Source organism: Macrosteles quadrilineatus, unplaced genomic scaffold (assembly GCF_028750875.1).
Source record: "Macrosteles quadrilineatus isolate MER2022 unplaced genomic scaffold, UCM_ALF_1.0 Scaffold_5__1_contigs__length_97177068, whole genome shotgun sequence".
NCBI lineage: Eukaryota > Metazoa > Arthropoda > Insecta > Hemiptera > Cicadellidae > Macrosteles > Macrosteles quadrilineatus.
In genome coordinates, this window is record NW_026542598.1 from 55,693,630 (window position 1) to 55,707,717 (window position 14,088).

At 35.4% G+C, this 14,088-nt stretch overlaps 2 protein-coding genes across 5 annotated transcripts in view; one reads left to right on the forward strand and one right to left on the reverse strand.

Moving 5' to 3' along the window:
• The window catches only part of LOC128995428 (protein takeout-like), a 36,740-nt gene extending 25,309 nt beyond the window's left edge, over positions 1-11,431 (forward strand). Inside the window, exons 2-6 of the mRNA XM_054420445.1 lie at positions 3,905-3,997; positions 8,650-8,797; positions 9,365-9,501; positions 10,058-10,207; positions 10,688-11,431. Coding sequence (XP_054276420.1) covers positions 3,905-3,997; positions 8,650-8,797; positions 9,365-9,501; positions 10,058-10,207; positions 10,688-10,839 — 680 coding nt within the window. The 3' untranslated portion in view covers positions 10,840-11,431. The remainder of the gene's footprint in view (positions 1-3,904; positions 3,998-8,649; positions 8,798-9,364; positions 9,502-10,057; positions 10,208-10,687) is intronic.
• Positions 11,432-12,182: 751 nt separating this feature from the next.
• Positions 12,183-14,088, reverse strand: part of LOC128994497 (protein EFR3 homolog cmp44E) — a 43,654-nt gene continuing 41,748 nt past the window's right edge. For all 4 annotated transcript variants that reach the window (XM_054419087.1, XM_054419088.1, XM_054419089.1 and 1 more), the window contains one exon: positions 12,183-12,924. In XM_054419087.1, the coding sequence (XP_054275062.1) occupies positions 12,760-12,924 (165 nt within the window). In that variant the 3' untranslated portion in view covers positions 12,183-12,759. The remainder of the gene's footprint in view (positions 12,925-14,088) is intronic.

Here is a 14,088-nt window from a genome sequence, read left to right on the forward strand (position 1 = left end):
AGAAAGCCCACATTGTCAGGTGACTGTAGGAAAAGGTATTGTTCTCTCTCGCACATCATTTTGTCCTCTAAATGCCGATGTACAATTACTGATACTTTTAATATCATTATATATTTAATCCTTTCCCATTACCATCCCAGTTTATTATCTACAGCTAGTTTCATATTAACAATCTTGAAGTATAAAATTATGGGGTGGCTAGTTACTGAACTGATTTAAGACCCTCAAGACTCCATATTTCTCCTCTATCCTACCTTTTCAGGAATCAGTATTAGTTTTGAATTTCCCCTGAGTAACCTTTTCCTCACATACTACACCAAAAACAGCTTACTCCATCATTCCATAAATATATAATTTATAAAACAATCAATATTAATTTTGCCATGTGTGTACATAGAAATGAATCTACTGATTGATGATAACTATTCGATGGATTATTTTAACACTTTAAGACATTTAATACTTTGTCTGAAATGGCGATTCAAGAAATTATCATTTGAAAACTGCTGTGTTTTAATAAAAGAATAGATTCAAATAACTTTAGTAACTCATTTTATTATAGGTGAAAACAGAAAACATAACTGTACAATCCCAAACATTAGAAAAAAGCTGATCAGCTGGTATAACAAAAACGATCCAAGAAATTATCATTTGGAAACAAGATGAGTCATATGCATTGTTTTAAAAATGTTGACACCATTACGTCTACTACATTCTTAGTTGTTAAAAATGTGTCAGTGACTAAAAAATAGTTTAGGAAATAGTAAAATAGATAGTAAAAATACAAAACAGTTAGGTGCGCGCACCGTATTGGGTGACTCGTCACAGTGGCATACAATGTTGGTTAGGTGCGAAGCATTGGAAACAGGCTTCACTTCACTCTACCGTTTGGCGTGCCCGTTCTATTTTAATTCTGTGGTCACTGCCTGCTGGCGCTCTATGTCAATGACATTAAAATCAAGCTTCTATTCATACAATAGGATTGAAAATCTACATTACTAGGCTGGTAACGGACCGATTTTTAGGTTATACGACAGTATCAACACAAGCAGTGCATTTATATAGAGCTCAGCCACATAACATAACCTCAAATGCTGGGAATATGCACCAAAGTCCGCCACTCTACACAACTAGGCTAACAGACCGGATTTAGGTTATACGACAGTATCAACATTAGCAGTGCATTTATATAGAGCTCAGCCACATAACATAACCTCAAATGCTGGGAATATGCACCAAAATGCTGGGAATATGCACCAAAGTCCGCCACTCTACTCAACTAGGCTATTAACAGACCGATTTTTAGGTTATACGACAGTATCAACATTAGCAGTGCATTTATATAGAGCTAAGCCACATAACATAACCTCAAAATGCTGGGAATATGCACCAAAGGCCGCCACTCTACACCAATAGGCTACTAACAAGACAGATTTTTAGGTTATGCGACGGTATCAACATTAGCAGTGCAATTATCTATAGCTCAGTCACATAACATAATCTCAAAATGCTGGAAATATGCACCAAAGTCCGCGAATCTACACCGATAAGCTATTAACAGACCAGTTTTTAGGTTATACGATGGTATCAACATTAGCATTGCATTTATATAGAGCTCAGCCACATAACATAACCTCGAAATGTAGGGAATATGCACCAAAGTCCGCCACTCTATACCACTACGCTATTAACAGGCCGGTTTTTAGGTTGTACGACGGTATCAACATTAGCAGTGCATTTATGTAGAGCTAAGCCACATAACATAACCTCAAAATGCTAGGAATGTCCACCAAAGTCCGCGAATCTACACCGATAAGCTATTAACAGACCAGTTTTTAGGTTATACGATGGTATCAACATTAGCAGTGCATTTATATAGAGCTCAGCCACATAACATAACCTCAAATGCAGGGAATATGCACCAAAGTCCGCCAATCTACACAACTAGGCTATTAACAGACCGGTTTTTAGGATGTACGACGGTATCAACATTAGCAGTGCATTTATGTAGAGCTAAGCCACATAACATAACCTCAAAATGCTGGGAATATGTACCAAAGTCCGCCACTCTATACCACTACGCTATTAACAGACCGGTTTTTAGGTTGTACGACGGAATCAACATTAGCAGTGCAGTTATGTAGAGCTAAGCCACATAACATAACCTCAAAATGCTGGGAATATGCACCAAAGGCCGCCACTCTACTCAACTAGGCTATTAACAGACCGATTTTTAGGTTATACGAAAGTATCAACATTAGCAGTGCATTTATATAGAGCTAAGCCACATAACATAACCTCAAAATAATGGGAATATGCACCAAAGGCCGCCACTCTACACCAATAGGCTACTAACAAGACAGATTTTTAGGTTATGCGACGGTTATCAACATTAGCAGTGCAATTATCTATAGCTCAGCCACATAACATAATCTCAAAATGCTGGAAATATGCACCAAAGTCCGCGAATCTACACCGATAAGCTATTAACAGACCAGTTTTTAGGTTATACGATGGTATCAACATTAGCAGTGCATTTATATAGAGCTCAGCCACATAACATAACCTCAAAATGCCGGGAATATGTACCAAAGTCCGCCACTCTATACCACTACGCTATTAACAGACCGGTTTTTAGGTTGTACGACGGTATCAACATTAGCAGTGCATTTATGTAGAGCTAAGCCACATAACATAACCTCAAAATGCTTGGAATATCCACCAAAGTCCGCGAATCTACACCGATAAGCTATTAACAGACCAGTTTTTTGGTTATACGATGGTATCAACATTAGCAGTGCATTTATATAGAGCTCAGCCACACAACATAACCTCAAAATGCTGGGAATATGCACCAAAGTCCACGCATCTACACCAATAGGCTACTAACAGACCGGTTTTTAGGTGATACGATGGTATCAACATTAGCAGTGCATTTATGTAGAGCACAGCCACATAATATAACCTCAAAATGCTGCGAATATACACCAAAGTCCACCACGACCGATTTTTAGGTTATACGACAGTATCAACATTAGCAGTGCATTTATATAGATTTACAAGTGAATATATAACTGAAATGTTGATACCAGAGTGCTCCAATGTTGATAGTATCAACTTTAGACTGAGTATCAACAAGAGTAGGTAAGATTTAAGACAAGTATCAACTTAAGGCCCACTAGTATACCTATATATATATATATATATATATATATATGTGTGTGTGTCCGTCAGCACGATAACTCGAGCAAAAATGATCCGATTTTGATGAAATTTGGTACAAACGTGTAAACCTACGTCTATTCGAACGAGTTCGCGATCCAGCATGATCAGACCATGGGAACGGGTGTTTACGGGGGGTTTTATGGGGTAAAAATAGGTTTTTCCCAATTTTGACCCAAAAAACATAAAATTTAGCAATTAATTTCCAAACCATTTTGTAGAGCTTCAAAAAACAAATAATTTAGTATATTGAAGCGTTATTATGCGCCTAATGGTTACGGAGAAAATTCCAAAAAATTGTAAATTTAAAATTCCCATGTTATTCTTATGGAGAGTGAGTAAACTGTTGTAGTTTGCTTGTTTATGAACATATTTTGATCAAATTTGGAAAATGTTTTTATTTCTTACTAACTATTAACATTTTACAAAAAAAAAAAAAGTTTTACCCTCCCTGATGCAGCAAACCTAAGTACTTGTTAAACTAATTCTATTTAAATCGGGAATAAATGTTATGTCTACTTAAAAGACATTTCAGTGTAAATCCAATCAGTCAAATGGAAATTCGCTCAGTCTGCAGGTTTGCTGCGGCGGGGGTATTTATTTTGTGTGTGTGTGTGTGTTTTTTTTTACTGTTAGAATCACTTGTGTGTTAGTGTGTACTAAACTCTAAAATTGTTTACAGCGAAGGACTTTAAGAGGTGCAAAAAACACGACCCTAAGCTCAATGACTGTCTGAAGGATGCCATACAGAAGGCGCTTGTCTCGTTGGAGAAAGGTATGTTTTTCTTTCAGAATAATTCATTTTACGTTCTCAAACTAGGAAGTTTCGCTTCATTTATGTTTTTGCAAAGTTTCTTTATTGATCCAAAATGATTAAGATTTTTTTACTTATTAGCCCAAACAATTCAAATCTCAGACCCGCCTTTTAAGGGTGTAGGTTTCAGTACGGTAAAAATACAAGCGGATTCGTAAATTATGGATATAAAAAATCAGTAAATAATGCATGTGTGTTGGGGCTATATAACTGAGTGTAATTATTATAAAAATTAATATATATTAATTATTTATTCAATTTCCTTGTTTGAACAGACGTTGCTAACCAATATACAAACATATTAGCTATGACATTTATTCGAGGAATCTTTCATTGGATGTGAATTGTGCAAGGAGACTTTTCATCATTTTGTATTCTTATGTGTGTTTTATGTTAGTTACGTTTGAGGTTTGAGTAATGTGATCAGATTTCAACTAAATGGTGATTTGTGGTTTTTATTTTTGGTTATAATATCAATTGAGAAAGTTAATAGCTAATTACTTTCGGTTTAAACAGGTAATTTTAAAGATGGTTGAACAACAAGAAACAAAATAGTAAACAAATCCCCCTTTACATGAATTAGACAGATCTTAAATAATATAGGGAACATGTTTAATCTATACTCCGAAGTAAAGAGTGTTCGTCTCTATATTTTACTCTGTGGTACCAGTCCAATCGATTATGTGAAAAGAACTCCCGTCATTTTCTAAACAGAAACATTCGCGTACATAATTTCTCATAGTTGATTTGTATTCCCAGCTTGACTTTACACGACTGAAGATCCCTAATCAATACAGTCAATTGAAATTCGCAACAATACGTGAACGAATGGCAGATGGTTGACCGTCGAGCATGACATATCATATAGTATGAGGAGCGTACGTGCGATCAGTCATGACCCAAGGTTGGCACGGTTGCGACTACCGGTATTTACTCAGCAGTTCGCACTACTTGCACGTGTCGTCAAAATCGCCGGACTTCCGCCTATTAAATGTCCAGTAGTAAGTAGTGCCTAAAGTGATCTGCCGATTGGCTTTAATGGCGCCGTTATGATCCGGAAGTAGAGTGAGTAAATTAAAAGGGAGTTCTTGAATTCTCACGAAGAAACAAAACAACAATTATAGACAAAGCTTAATCATGCAGTTTTCTATATTAATTGAAGTTTTAAGTGTCATAAGTAACCTTTCACGGATGCAATAGTCAGGTTGGAAGAGTTCTGGCGACCCATATCATCGGGTTGTTGACCTAAACCTAGGATCTAGCCTGTTTAATATTTATTTGTTCGAAATTCCAAGGCTTGACGTCAAAGTTACCGGTTTCAGTTTTAAAAAACGACCTTGTTCGACCAGCCTAGGAGACTCTAGCAATATCTGTGTCGCAGACGTGCCGAAGAGGAGGTTCTCAATGGAGCTGGACTTTCAGATATCCCGAGTCCGGTTAATAAAATATTTTGTAACTAAATTTAGGTTTTACGTCTAAAGAAAGTCTATCGTTGATAAAAAAAATCCATTTTGATGCCTGTGTAGCCTATCTTAGTTGCTTGTAGCATAGACTACCCTTGGAACTCGATCGGATACCCCATCCCATCTACAAACCAGCTGATGCCAGTTACTTACTCAAGCCTAAAATTGAACATAATTACAGGAGCCTATCACAGAGTAATCCATTGTGAAAATTCGTTCTCCATTCGTTTTCGATTCCATAGTAGTTGATATGACACGAGAGTTGAAAAAAATGCCCTTATTGCTTGGCTTTGTTAAAGCAGATGCATATGACGGAAAACAACTAAGTTATACCATATAAAATCAAAATCTGTTATATTTAATGTATTTTAAATAATTTTAAAATATGTACATATTTAAGAATCTATTTATATATTGAACTTGTGTAGAATTAAATAAAATAAAGTAGGTATTTTTGGTGGTAGTCTGAATGCCACTAGCAATCAGTGCCGCTCATTCTTAAACTACAGACTCGCCCTGGCTTTGCTCATTTACTTTCCTCGCACATGATTGAAGCTCATGTGAATGGGCAAGTTCAAGCAAGGGTAACAGAGTAACTAAGCTCGTTCAAGATGGTTAAAAATACTCTTATTATGTAAAAAGTAAAGCATAAATTTAAAATCCACCGTTAAAATTATGGACACGCATTACTTTAAAACGTAACAAATATGAAAAACAAATCAGGTTTAATATTTACAATATGAAGATAGGTCTACGTACGCTATTTAATTTGAAGTCAAAGACAATGGTTTATTAATTGTTGGTCTAAGCGACAAGCGTTTTGACAGTGGCAAAGGATGGGCAAAACTATACATCCAACCTAGTTTCACGGCCCTGTTCCACTAACCTTCTACCATTCCGATGTTTTAGTGAGTGTTTATTTATAGTTTGTTCTCGAACATCCGTAGGACAAACTAGTTTTTCTACAAAAATTACGAAAATAGTTTTGAGGTTATGCTAATTAGGAATGCTGGGGACGAGTTGAGGAGTAGTGAGGTGGCGGTTTTGGCGGGACCTTGAACCTGCAGAGTTGTGCCCAATAAACAAACTTAGGTTATGTACATAGATTCCGGTAAATATTGGTTGTTGTTTGCTATGTAAATGACTTGCGAAACATTGGTCAACATTAAACGGTATGTGTATATGGAAATCTGAGAGAACATTAGAGTTTCTTGGAAGTAAGTTATTTAAAGAGGTAAATAGAGGGTGTTGTTAACACACGGTACATGTGCGGACATATTCGGACCATTATGATGAAAATGAGTTTTCTACGAAGTCTTGTTGGAACTTGACGGGACGGTGATGTTGTCGTTCCTTCAAATACATTTTACTTACACACAAAAAGAGAGACAGTTTTTATGGTTTAAAACTGAATACAGCTCCCCTGATAATTAAACGGCATTTGCTGAATAGTAACAGCTGGTCCTGATCGGTCATCAGGTACGAAAGGAATTCCATTATAAATTCGCCCTTCAATTTGCATTAAGCCAGACGAACAAAAGCTGTCTTCTTAAGGAAGGTCAAATAAAATCAAAATCAGGTTTATGCACATAATAAACAATACACAAATTTACAATTTTATAAGATAGATAAAAAAACAAAATTTAAATCAATATAGGTACCCCCAATTGACATAAATCTCGCAACAAAAAACATAAAACATAAAGAACATAAGGACTTAAAACAAAAGTAATAAAACTTCAATACTTTTAAGGGGAGTTTTTTTTAATAACATCAGAAAAAGTATCTAGCTGATAGGAAATGAGCCAACCGCCAATCTTAGTAGTCTGTACAAAGATTTAAACTGTAAAAATATGGGTTTGTAATAATTTCGATTTTTGAAACGACAATTTCTTGAAGATGAACCCACACTGATGGATTACACAATCTCACGCAATTCATATCAAGAATGAAGGCAAACGGCAAGGGTTTTAACCTTGCAAGTTCCTGCTCCAGTAAAAAACTTCTTTGGAATGCAAAGTGTAGAGTAAATGTGAGCAATGAGGAAAGACCATTTAATTTGTCTTAGCGGCGTTTCCTCTTCCTACGTCTACACACGCGTGCGTTACTCAAGGTCACAAATGTTTGGGATAATAGACAAGTTCTGAGAAAACGTGAGATAGAGCAGCGTTTCCTCATTATTATTATTGTCACAACGCTACACAAAAGGAAGTTAGTTAGTTTGGGCTGTGCGTGTGCGGGAGGTCACTTGACAGAAGTTAAGGACCGAGACTGATATTTCCCGGTGGTTCTTGCGGCTTCCTTGGTCAAAATGTGGCGAGCATTGAGGAGATTTCAAGATTAAATTTGTACAACGATCCACTAGAGTTGTGTATTGGCGAAAATGACTGAAGGATGAGTGTTAGGTGGATAAGATAATAAGTGGTTTTACTGACTAAGATAAGCTGGTTCTCGGTATTTTGGACCACTGATCAAGGATAGCTAGGTCAAGTTTCAAACCATAAAAAATCCACTGACTACTTTTAGGATCAAACACCAACGTCCTTCTGGTAGGTAGGCAAGCACTATAACTACTCAACTCCAGTTATTTTAGGACAAAGCCCATTTAGCCCAGCGACAAATTAATAACATATGTTGTTCTTTAGTTCATCTCACACACACTTTTCGAAACAAGTATTAACTTAAATTCTGTCTGTCTGTCACGTCCCAGAAGTGCTGCTTGTGTGTGTGTAGCTGGTTTTTTTTACAGTGGATTTAGAGTCACTGCATAATACTCTTAAGTATTCTTGCACTTGCCACGTTGCAAAGCATGGGTAGAACAACTAGTTAATTGTAACAATATCTATAAACTTTGATTATCCTTTTTTATTATTATAATCAAACAGTAAACTACAAATCAGAAAACAGGAGCCACATATGTAATAAGCCTACCTGTGCACTCAAATGTAATCAGCATGAAAAAAATTCAAAAAAGATACTTTTAAAAGTCAGTTAACTCCATCTATCTGCTATCATTTATTTCTGATTACACATATAAACTATCCTAACCATACTAACACCTTGTCAGACTAGAGCATTTATGTCCAATAACCTCCAAAATATTGATATCAGACAGTCATGAGACCAACCTAAAGTGTTTTCTTGTTGTAGGAGCTCCGTCCCTGGGTGTGTTGACTATAGACCCTCTAAGGGTGTCCTCTCTCACCATTGACCAGGGAAGTGGCCCAGTTAGCATCAAGTTGGACTTCAAGAACCTTGACATCCATGGTCTGGCCTCCGCCAAGTTAGATAAAGTCAAGTAAGTGCAGTCTTTCTCTACCTTATTAGTGTTATTTTTAAATTTGACTTTGTGATTCTGCAGTCACATAATTACAATAAAATTTTGTTTCAAAAGGTCTCATGAAGAATTTTCTTGTGAATTTCTGAGTTGTGGTTATATTTCTTAATTCTAAACTCCTCAAATATCATGAAAAAAATCTTAAGTATTGAGCTCAAAAATGTTTATTTTATAAGCATTAATGAAGTAAAATGAAGGATTTTAGTCTTAAAAACAACCAAATATCCATGCATATTTAGATTAATCATGCTGCCTTAAATGTGAGGGATGAGAAATTAAATGAAAAATTACATTGAGAAGTAAAGTACCTAAGAACTTGCTCTCTACCACCTAACCCGTACACCTTAAATAAAACTAATTGTTTAAAGAAAAAAAAGTAAATACTACAAACCTATAAGCATGATTAAATTAGAGTGATGAGGGTAAGAATATATAAAGGTTTTTACTGGAATCATTTCTTATAGTGGAATAGTATAACTAACATTTACTCCAAAGTCATTTTGGGTAAAAAAGATGTCTTTTCCACAGGGTGGACTGGGACAAGTACTCAATAGAGGCTGAGGTCACGGTGCCGAAACCTGTCAGGCTGATGGGAAATTACAAGATTAACGGGAAGGTGCTGATTCTCCCCATCCAGGGCAATGGACTCAGCAATCTAACATTAGGTGCGTACTGCAGCAATATTAGTGACTAAATCAGGATGGTGGGTAAAGAGGGAACAGGGAAAGGATCCTACGGACAAAATAACTAAAGAATCAGTGGTGCCGAAAAATGTGTTCTTGTGCTCATTCCAATTTAATTGAGAGGCTACAATTAGCATTATATGGACTAGCAGTGAAGATAGAGAACTGGCGGCTTGTTCTAGGAGTTTGAATGATCCTCTCTTGCAAACTATTTTAATGTAAAACTAATACATATTTTTGGACTGTCTAAAAGTCAGCATATATTAAAAATAGATTTATTTGTCTCTTCAATCTTCAATTTACCCAATCAAAACAGTGACACAAATTAATACAAGAAAAAAAGGAAGGCACACATTTTGATAGTAAATGAAGTACAAACATATCTGTTTTCCATTTAAAATGTTATGATTTAAATAAAACACTGCATACTAGAAACTTATCCATTACAAATGCAGTAAGGGTAAGTTGTGACCACGTTGCTCGTTTGTGTTTTTATCTGCTGACATTAGACGACTACATCACTATGGTTTTCTTACAGAGAGTGTAAAAGCGAAACTAACACTCAAGGGCAAGGGATTGAAAAAGAATGGTCAAGAACACATGGACGTTGAGAAGATGAAGTTAGAATTTACAACACAAAAGCTGCACATCTCCCTCAGCAACCTGTTCAACGGGGACAAGCGTCTTGGTAAGTAACTGTTGTGGTACCTCTTCTTTTCATAGTTAAATCAGAGGTGCCAATCCCCCCAAGGCCAGGGGCGCAAAGCCCCCCCCCCCCCATAGCATACTGCTCCTTTGTTTTCAACTATTCTGGTCCATCCTCCCAGAATCCATTCATACTCTGTGTGACCCATTTAAAAACACATGGAAAATTAGAACAAAATTCATACTTACTTAGCAGCAGCGTCAATAGTCAAATTTCTCTGCCATTGTAAACAACTAGGCCTATGCTATGAAAACACTGAACATGACAATATAGTGGTGAGGATCGTCTAGAATAGTAGTGGAGGGAATAAAGAACATGGAATAGTGTTGGGTTGTTAGGTTTGTCCTAACTTACACCATCATTGTTGTAGGTCTTGATTTACGGACCACCATAAATTTAGGCCTACTTTTAATCATAAATGATTGTCTTAGTGAAAAAAATTTGAACTGAAACTAATTTCAGGTGACAACATGAACACATTCCTAAATGAGAACTGGCAGGATATCTTGAAGGAGTTGCAGCCAGCCATCGAAGAAGCTCTAGGACAAACTTTCCGCATTGTCGCGAACCGAATCTTCCATAAAGTTCCGCTAAACCAAATATACATAGAATAATATTTCTTTAGGGTAAACACTGAGAAGCATCACACATTGACTATTCAAAAGGCTGTGATATGAGGGTTCTAGATTGTGGCTAAAGGCACACCTGTGCAGCTCTTACAGTAAATTTTACGATGAGTGGGAGAGTCATCAAAACTAGAGTTTCTAGAGATGTGGACGAGTTTATACAAATTTGTTAGAAAATAATGTGAGGTGTAAATGATAATTTGTAGATTTTTATTTTCATATTTATTCTCTTGATTTAGTATCTATGAAATTATAAAACGATGGAAGCTGTCACTCTTTTTAAAGAAGGGGGAAGTAATGATTTAAATAGAAAACATGTTGGTCATTCTAATATTGAATAAGTTATATTTGATATCTTTATAGCTCAGTTTAGTCCCTAATGAAAATTGAGATTTATTTGGAAATAAAAAAACCATTTTAGTTGTTGAAAAGTCAACAACCCCACCTCAACATTCGACAGAGTATACTGTAATGCATTGTAATTGTTATTTATTTTTAAGTCCATGTACATAGTCATTTACTGATGTAAAACACAAACTAGATTAAGTAAGTACAGGACACAAATATACTTTTAAGTGGATATTAATGTTGTTTTTATTAATCCTTAGCTTTTTTATTACTTCTTAACTTTCAATTTTCTTCCTGCTAAATTACTTATTCTTACTGTTATTTTGAGTTGTTTGACAAGAATGGCAACAAAGATTTATTATTTGATATTAGGTATTGTACTATTATTGTACTTTAAATATCTGTTTTTTTTTTGTTTTTTTTAGCTAAGGGGTGAGTTTGAGAATCAAAAGTAAGAAAAGTCAAGCTGTAAGAAAAGTAATGATTTTGTTTTATTTAAAGAAATCTGCCAAATCTATACCACCAAAAATATGATAAAAGTGTTATTATCTGATAGACATAGCTGAACCAATGAATACAAACCCTTTAAGAAAGACTGGAGTTTTTCCGCCGAAATGAGATACGCGTAGCGGCTGCTCTATCGCTCTCGCTCTATCTCTACTCTGCCTCACTCTCTATCACTCAGTCAACTAACTTGCCTGCAAGTGCCTGCACTAACATGTATGACTAACATGATGCACTAACATGATTCGATATATTTGCTACCTGGCAGTCGCCGAGGGAACTATCCTAATATTCACAGACTGAATTTTTATCAAAGGCATTGCGCTTCTTAAGGGTTTGTATTCAATGGCTGAACTGACTCAGGATGGAATTTAAGAGGTATGATGAAATGATGACCTTCAAAAGTTTTTAACACCTCAAAGCAAAAAATAGGTGTAAAATTAGTCTTTTGGGAAGGTATGTAATGGAAAACAGTGAAATAACAGTCATATATATTTTTATTAAAAACAACAAACATACATTTGATTTGAAAATATATGAGAGACAACTTCTAAGATATATAACTAATAAATGCCTTTTAAAGGTAAGTATTCAATTAACTAAATGCTATTATTAGTTATTACACAAAAATATTGTCAAAAGTTTCCTTTTACTTACCCACTAAAAATTAAATACGAGTATAATGCATTGCTTTTGTTATGTATACACTACATAGTACATTTAAATAGATTTAGTTAGGAAATTATTTTATGGAGTTTAAAAGACAAAAATGCTTTAAGACCATAGAAAATGTGTAAAATTGGAGGTTATTGAGTTACTTACAACAGTGAGAGAATGACATAATAGCAACAAAAATAAACACATTTAAATTCGATATAGAGTCATGATAACTTTCATAAAATTACCTGGATCAATACCAATAGTATTTCAAATGTAAACAATTTGAGAAATTTCCAACTTTAAGCAAAAATACCTTCTTTTTGGTACAACTTTTGTAAGCTACATAGTAAAATTAAGTAGAAAATCGCATGAAATGTTACCAGATGATTGTGAGTTCTAGTAGGCAAAGAGTTCAGGGAATAGCACCTCGTAGACAGGGGGTTGTGAAGGCTGAGAGTGGGGGTGAGGAGACGTAGGGTTGGAGGGGGTTAGAGGTGAATTCACTGATGTAGACAGTCGGCCGAACAATTCACTCAGTTTACTCTGCAGGGAATCTTCTTCCTGTGAAAAATTACATCATTAAACTACTTCTTAAAAGTTCAGTAGAGTACAGATTATCTGACTGCTCCTTTCATACTACCCAATTTTGCTAGGAAAACACCGTCTGGACAAACAATCATAGGTCTGTTGCTTCCACACTGAGCCGTTTTTTAACTGGACGGGTAAAAATTAGACTTATTTATTCTGTGAAACGTGTTGTATAGTTAACAATGGAATTTGACTATTGATACAATTAGACATTCCATCTCCTTGTTAAAGTTGTCGCCAATTTTAAAATCAAAATCGTCGTTGATGTGAGCCAACGACAGAATGTGCTCATCTAAATTACTAATTTCTGTGTAATACACAAACTTTTTTACTAAGTTAAACGAATGGAATGACTTATTGGGGGCTATATGAACTGTTACGACCAACCAACTGAGTCAGGAACAAAAAAATAGGTAGAATTAATTATTTCTGATGTCAATGGGTTCATTTAATAAACTTTACTTTTCATTCATCAAGTGAACATAAAACTTCAGTTTATTCATCTTTAAAACGTTTTTAAGCCAAGATTTCTTAATTTCCTTCCTCTCATAATTTCCATCAGTCGAATACAAATATTTGGCCAGGCAAAATCGGGTAGTCTGAAAGGAGCATATACTCTGCATACATAACATAGTCAAAGCTATTGTTTTTCCTCCCTTCCCCTTACCAACCTTACTTTCCCCGTGACAAAGTTTCGCCACTAGACACTTTCACGCCCGCTCTCTAGCTCCCAACCCTAGTGAAGCTCTCTACACATCCTATAAGCGCTGTAGCATTTTTTGAACTTTAAATTAATGTAAATCTACTTTTTGTTTAGAAATTATGATATCAAACAAAAATGTCATTATAAAAGCCAAACTATCCTAAAATCATTGTGTACTCTTAAAAAATCAGATAATAAACTATTAAATTTACTAAATACATGTCTTCCAGGTATTCTTAGTTAAGAGGTCTAGGCAAGAATGGGTTCGATTTTGTTTTTGGATAGGAAGTTACCTTGGATATACCTATTGTACTCTATAACACAATTATAATCTTCCCTTCTCTGATTGACAAAGTGGTCAGTGACGATGCAATATTTCAATTTTGTATTTGTTTATTTATGTGTTACCTATTAATTGAGCACCCGCTGTAAAA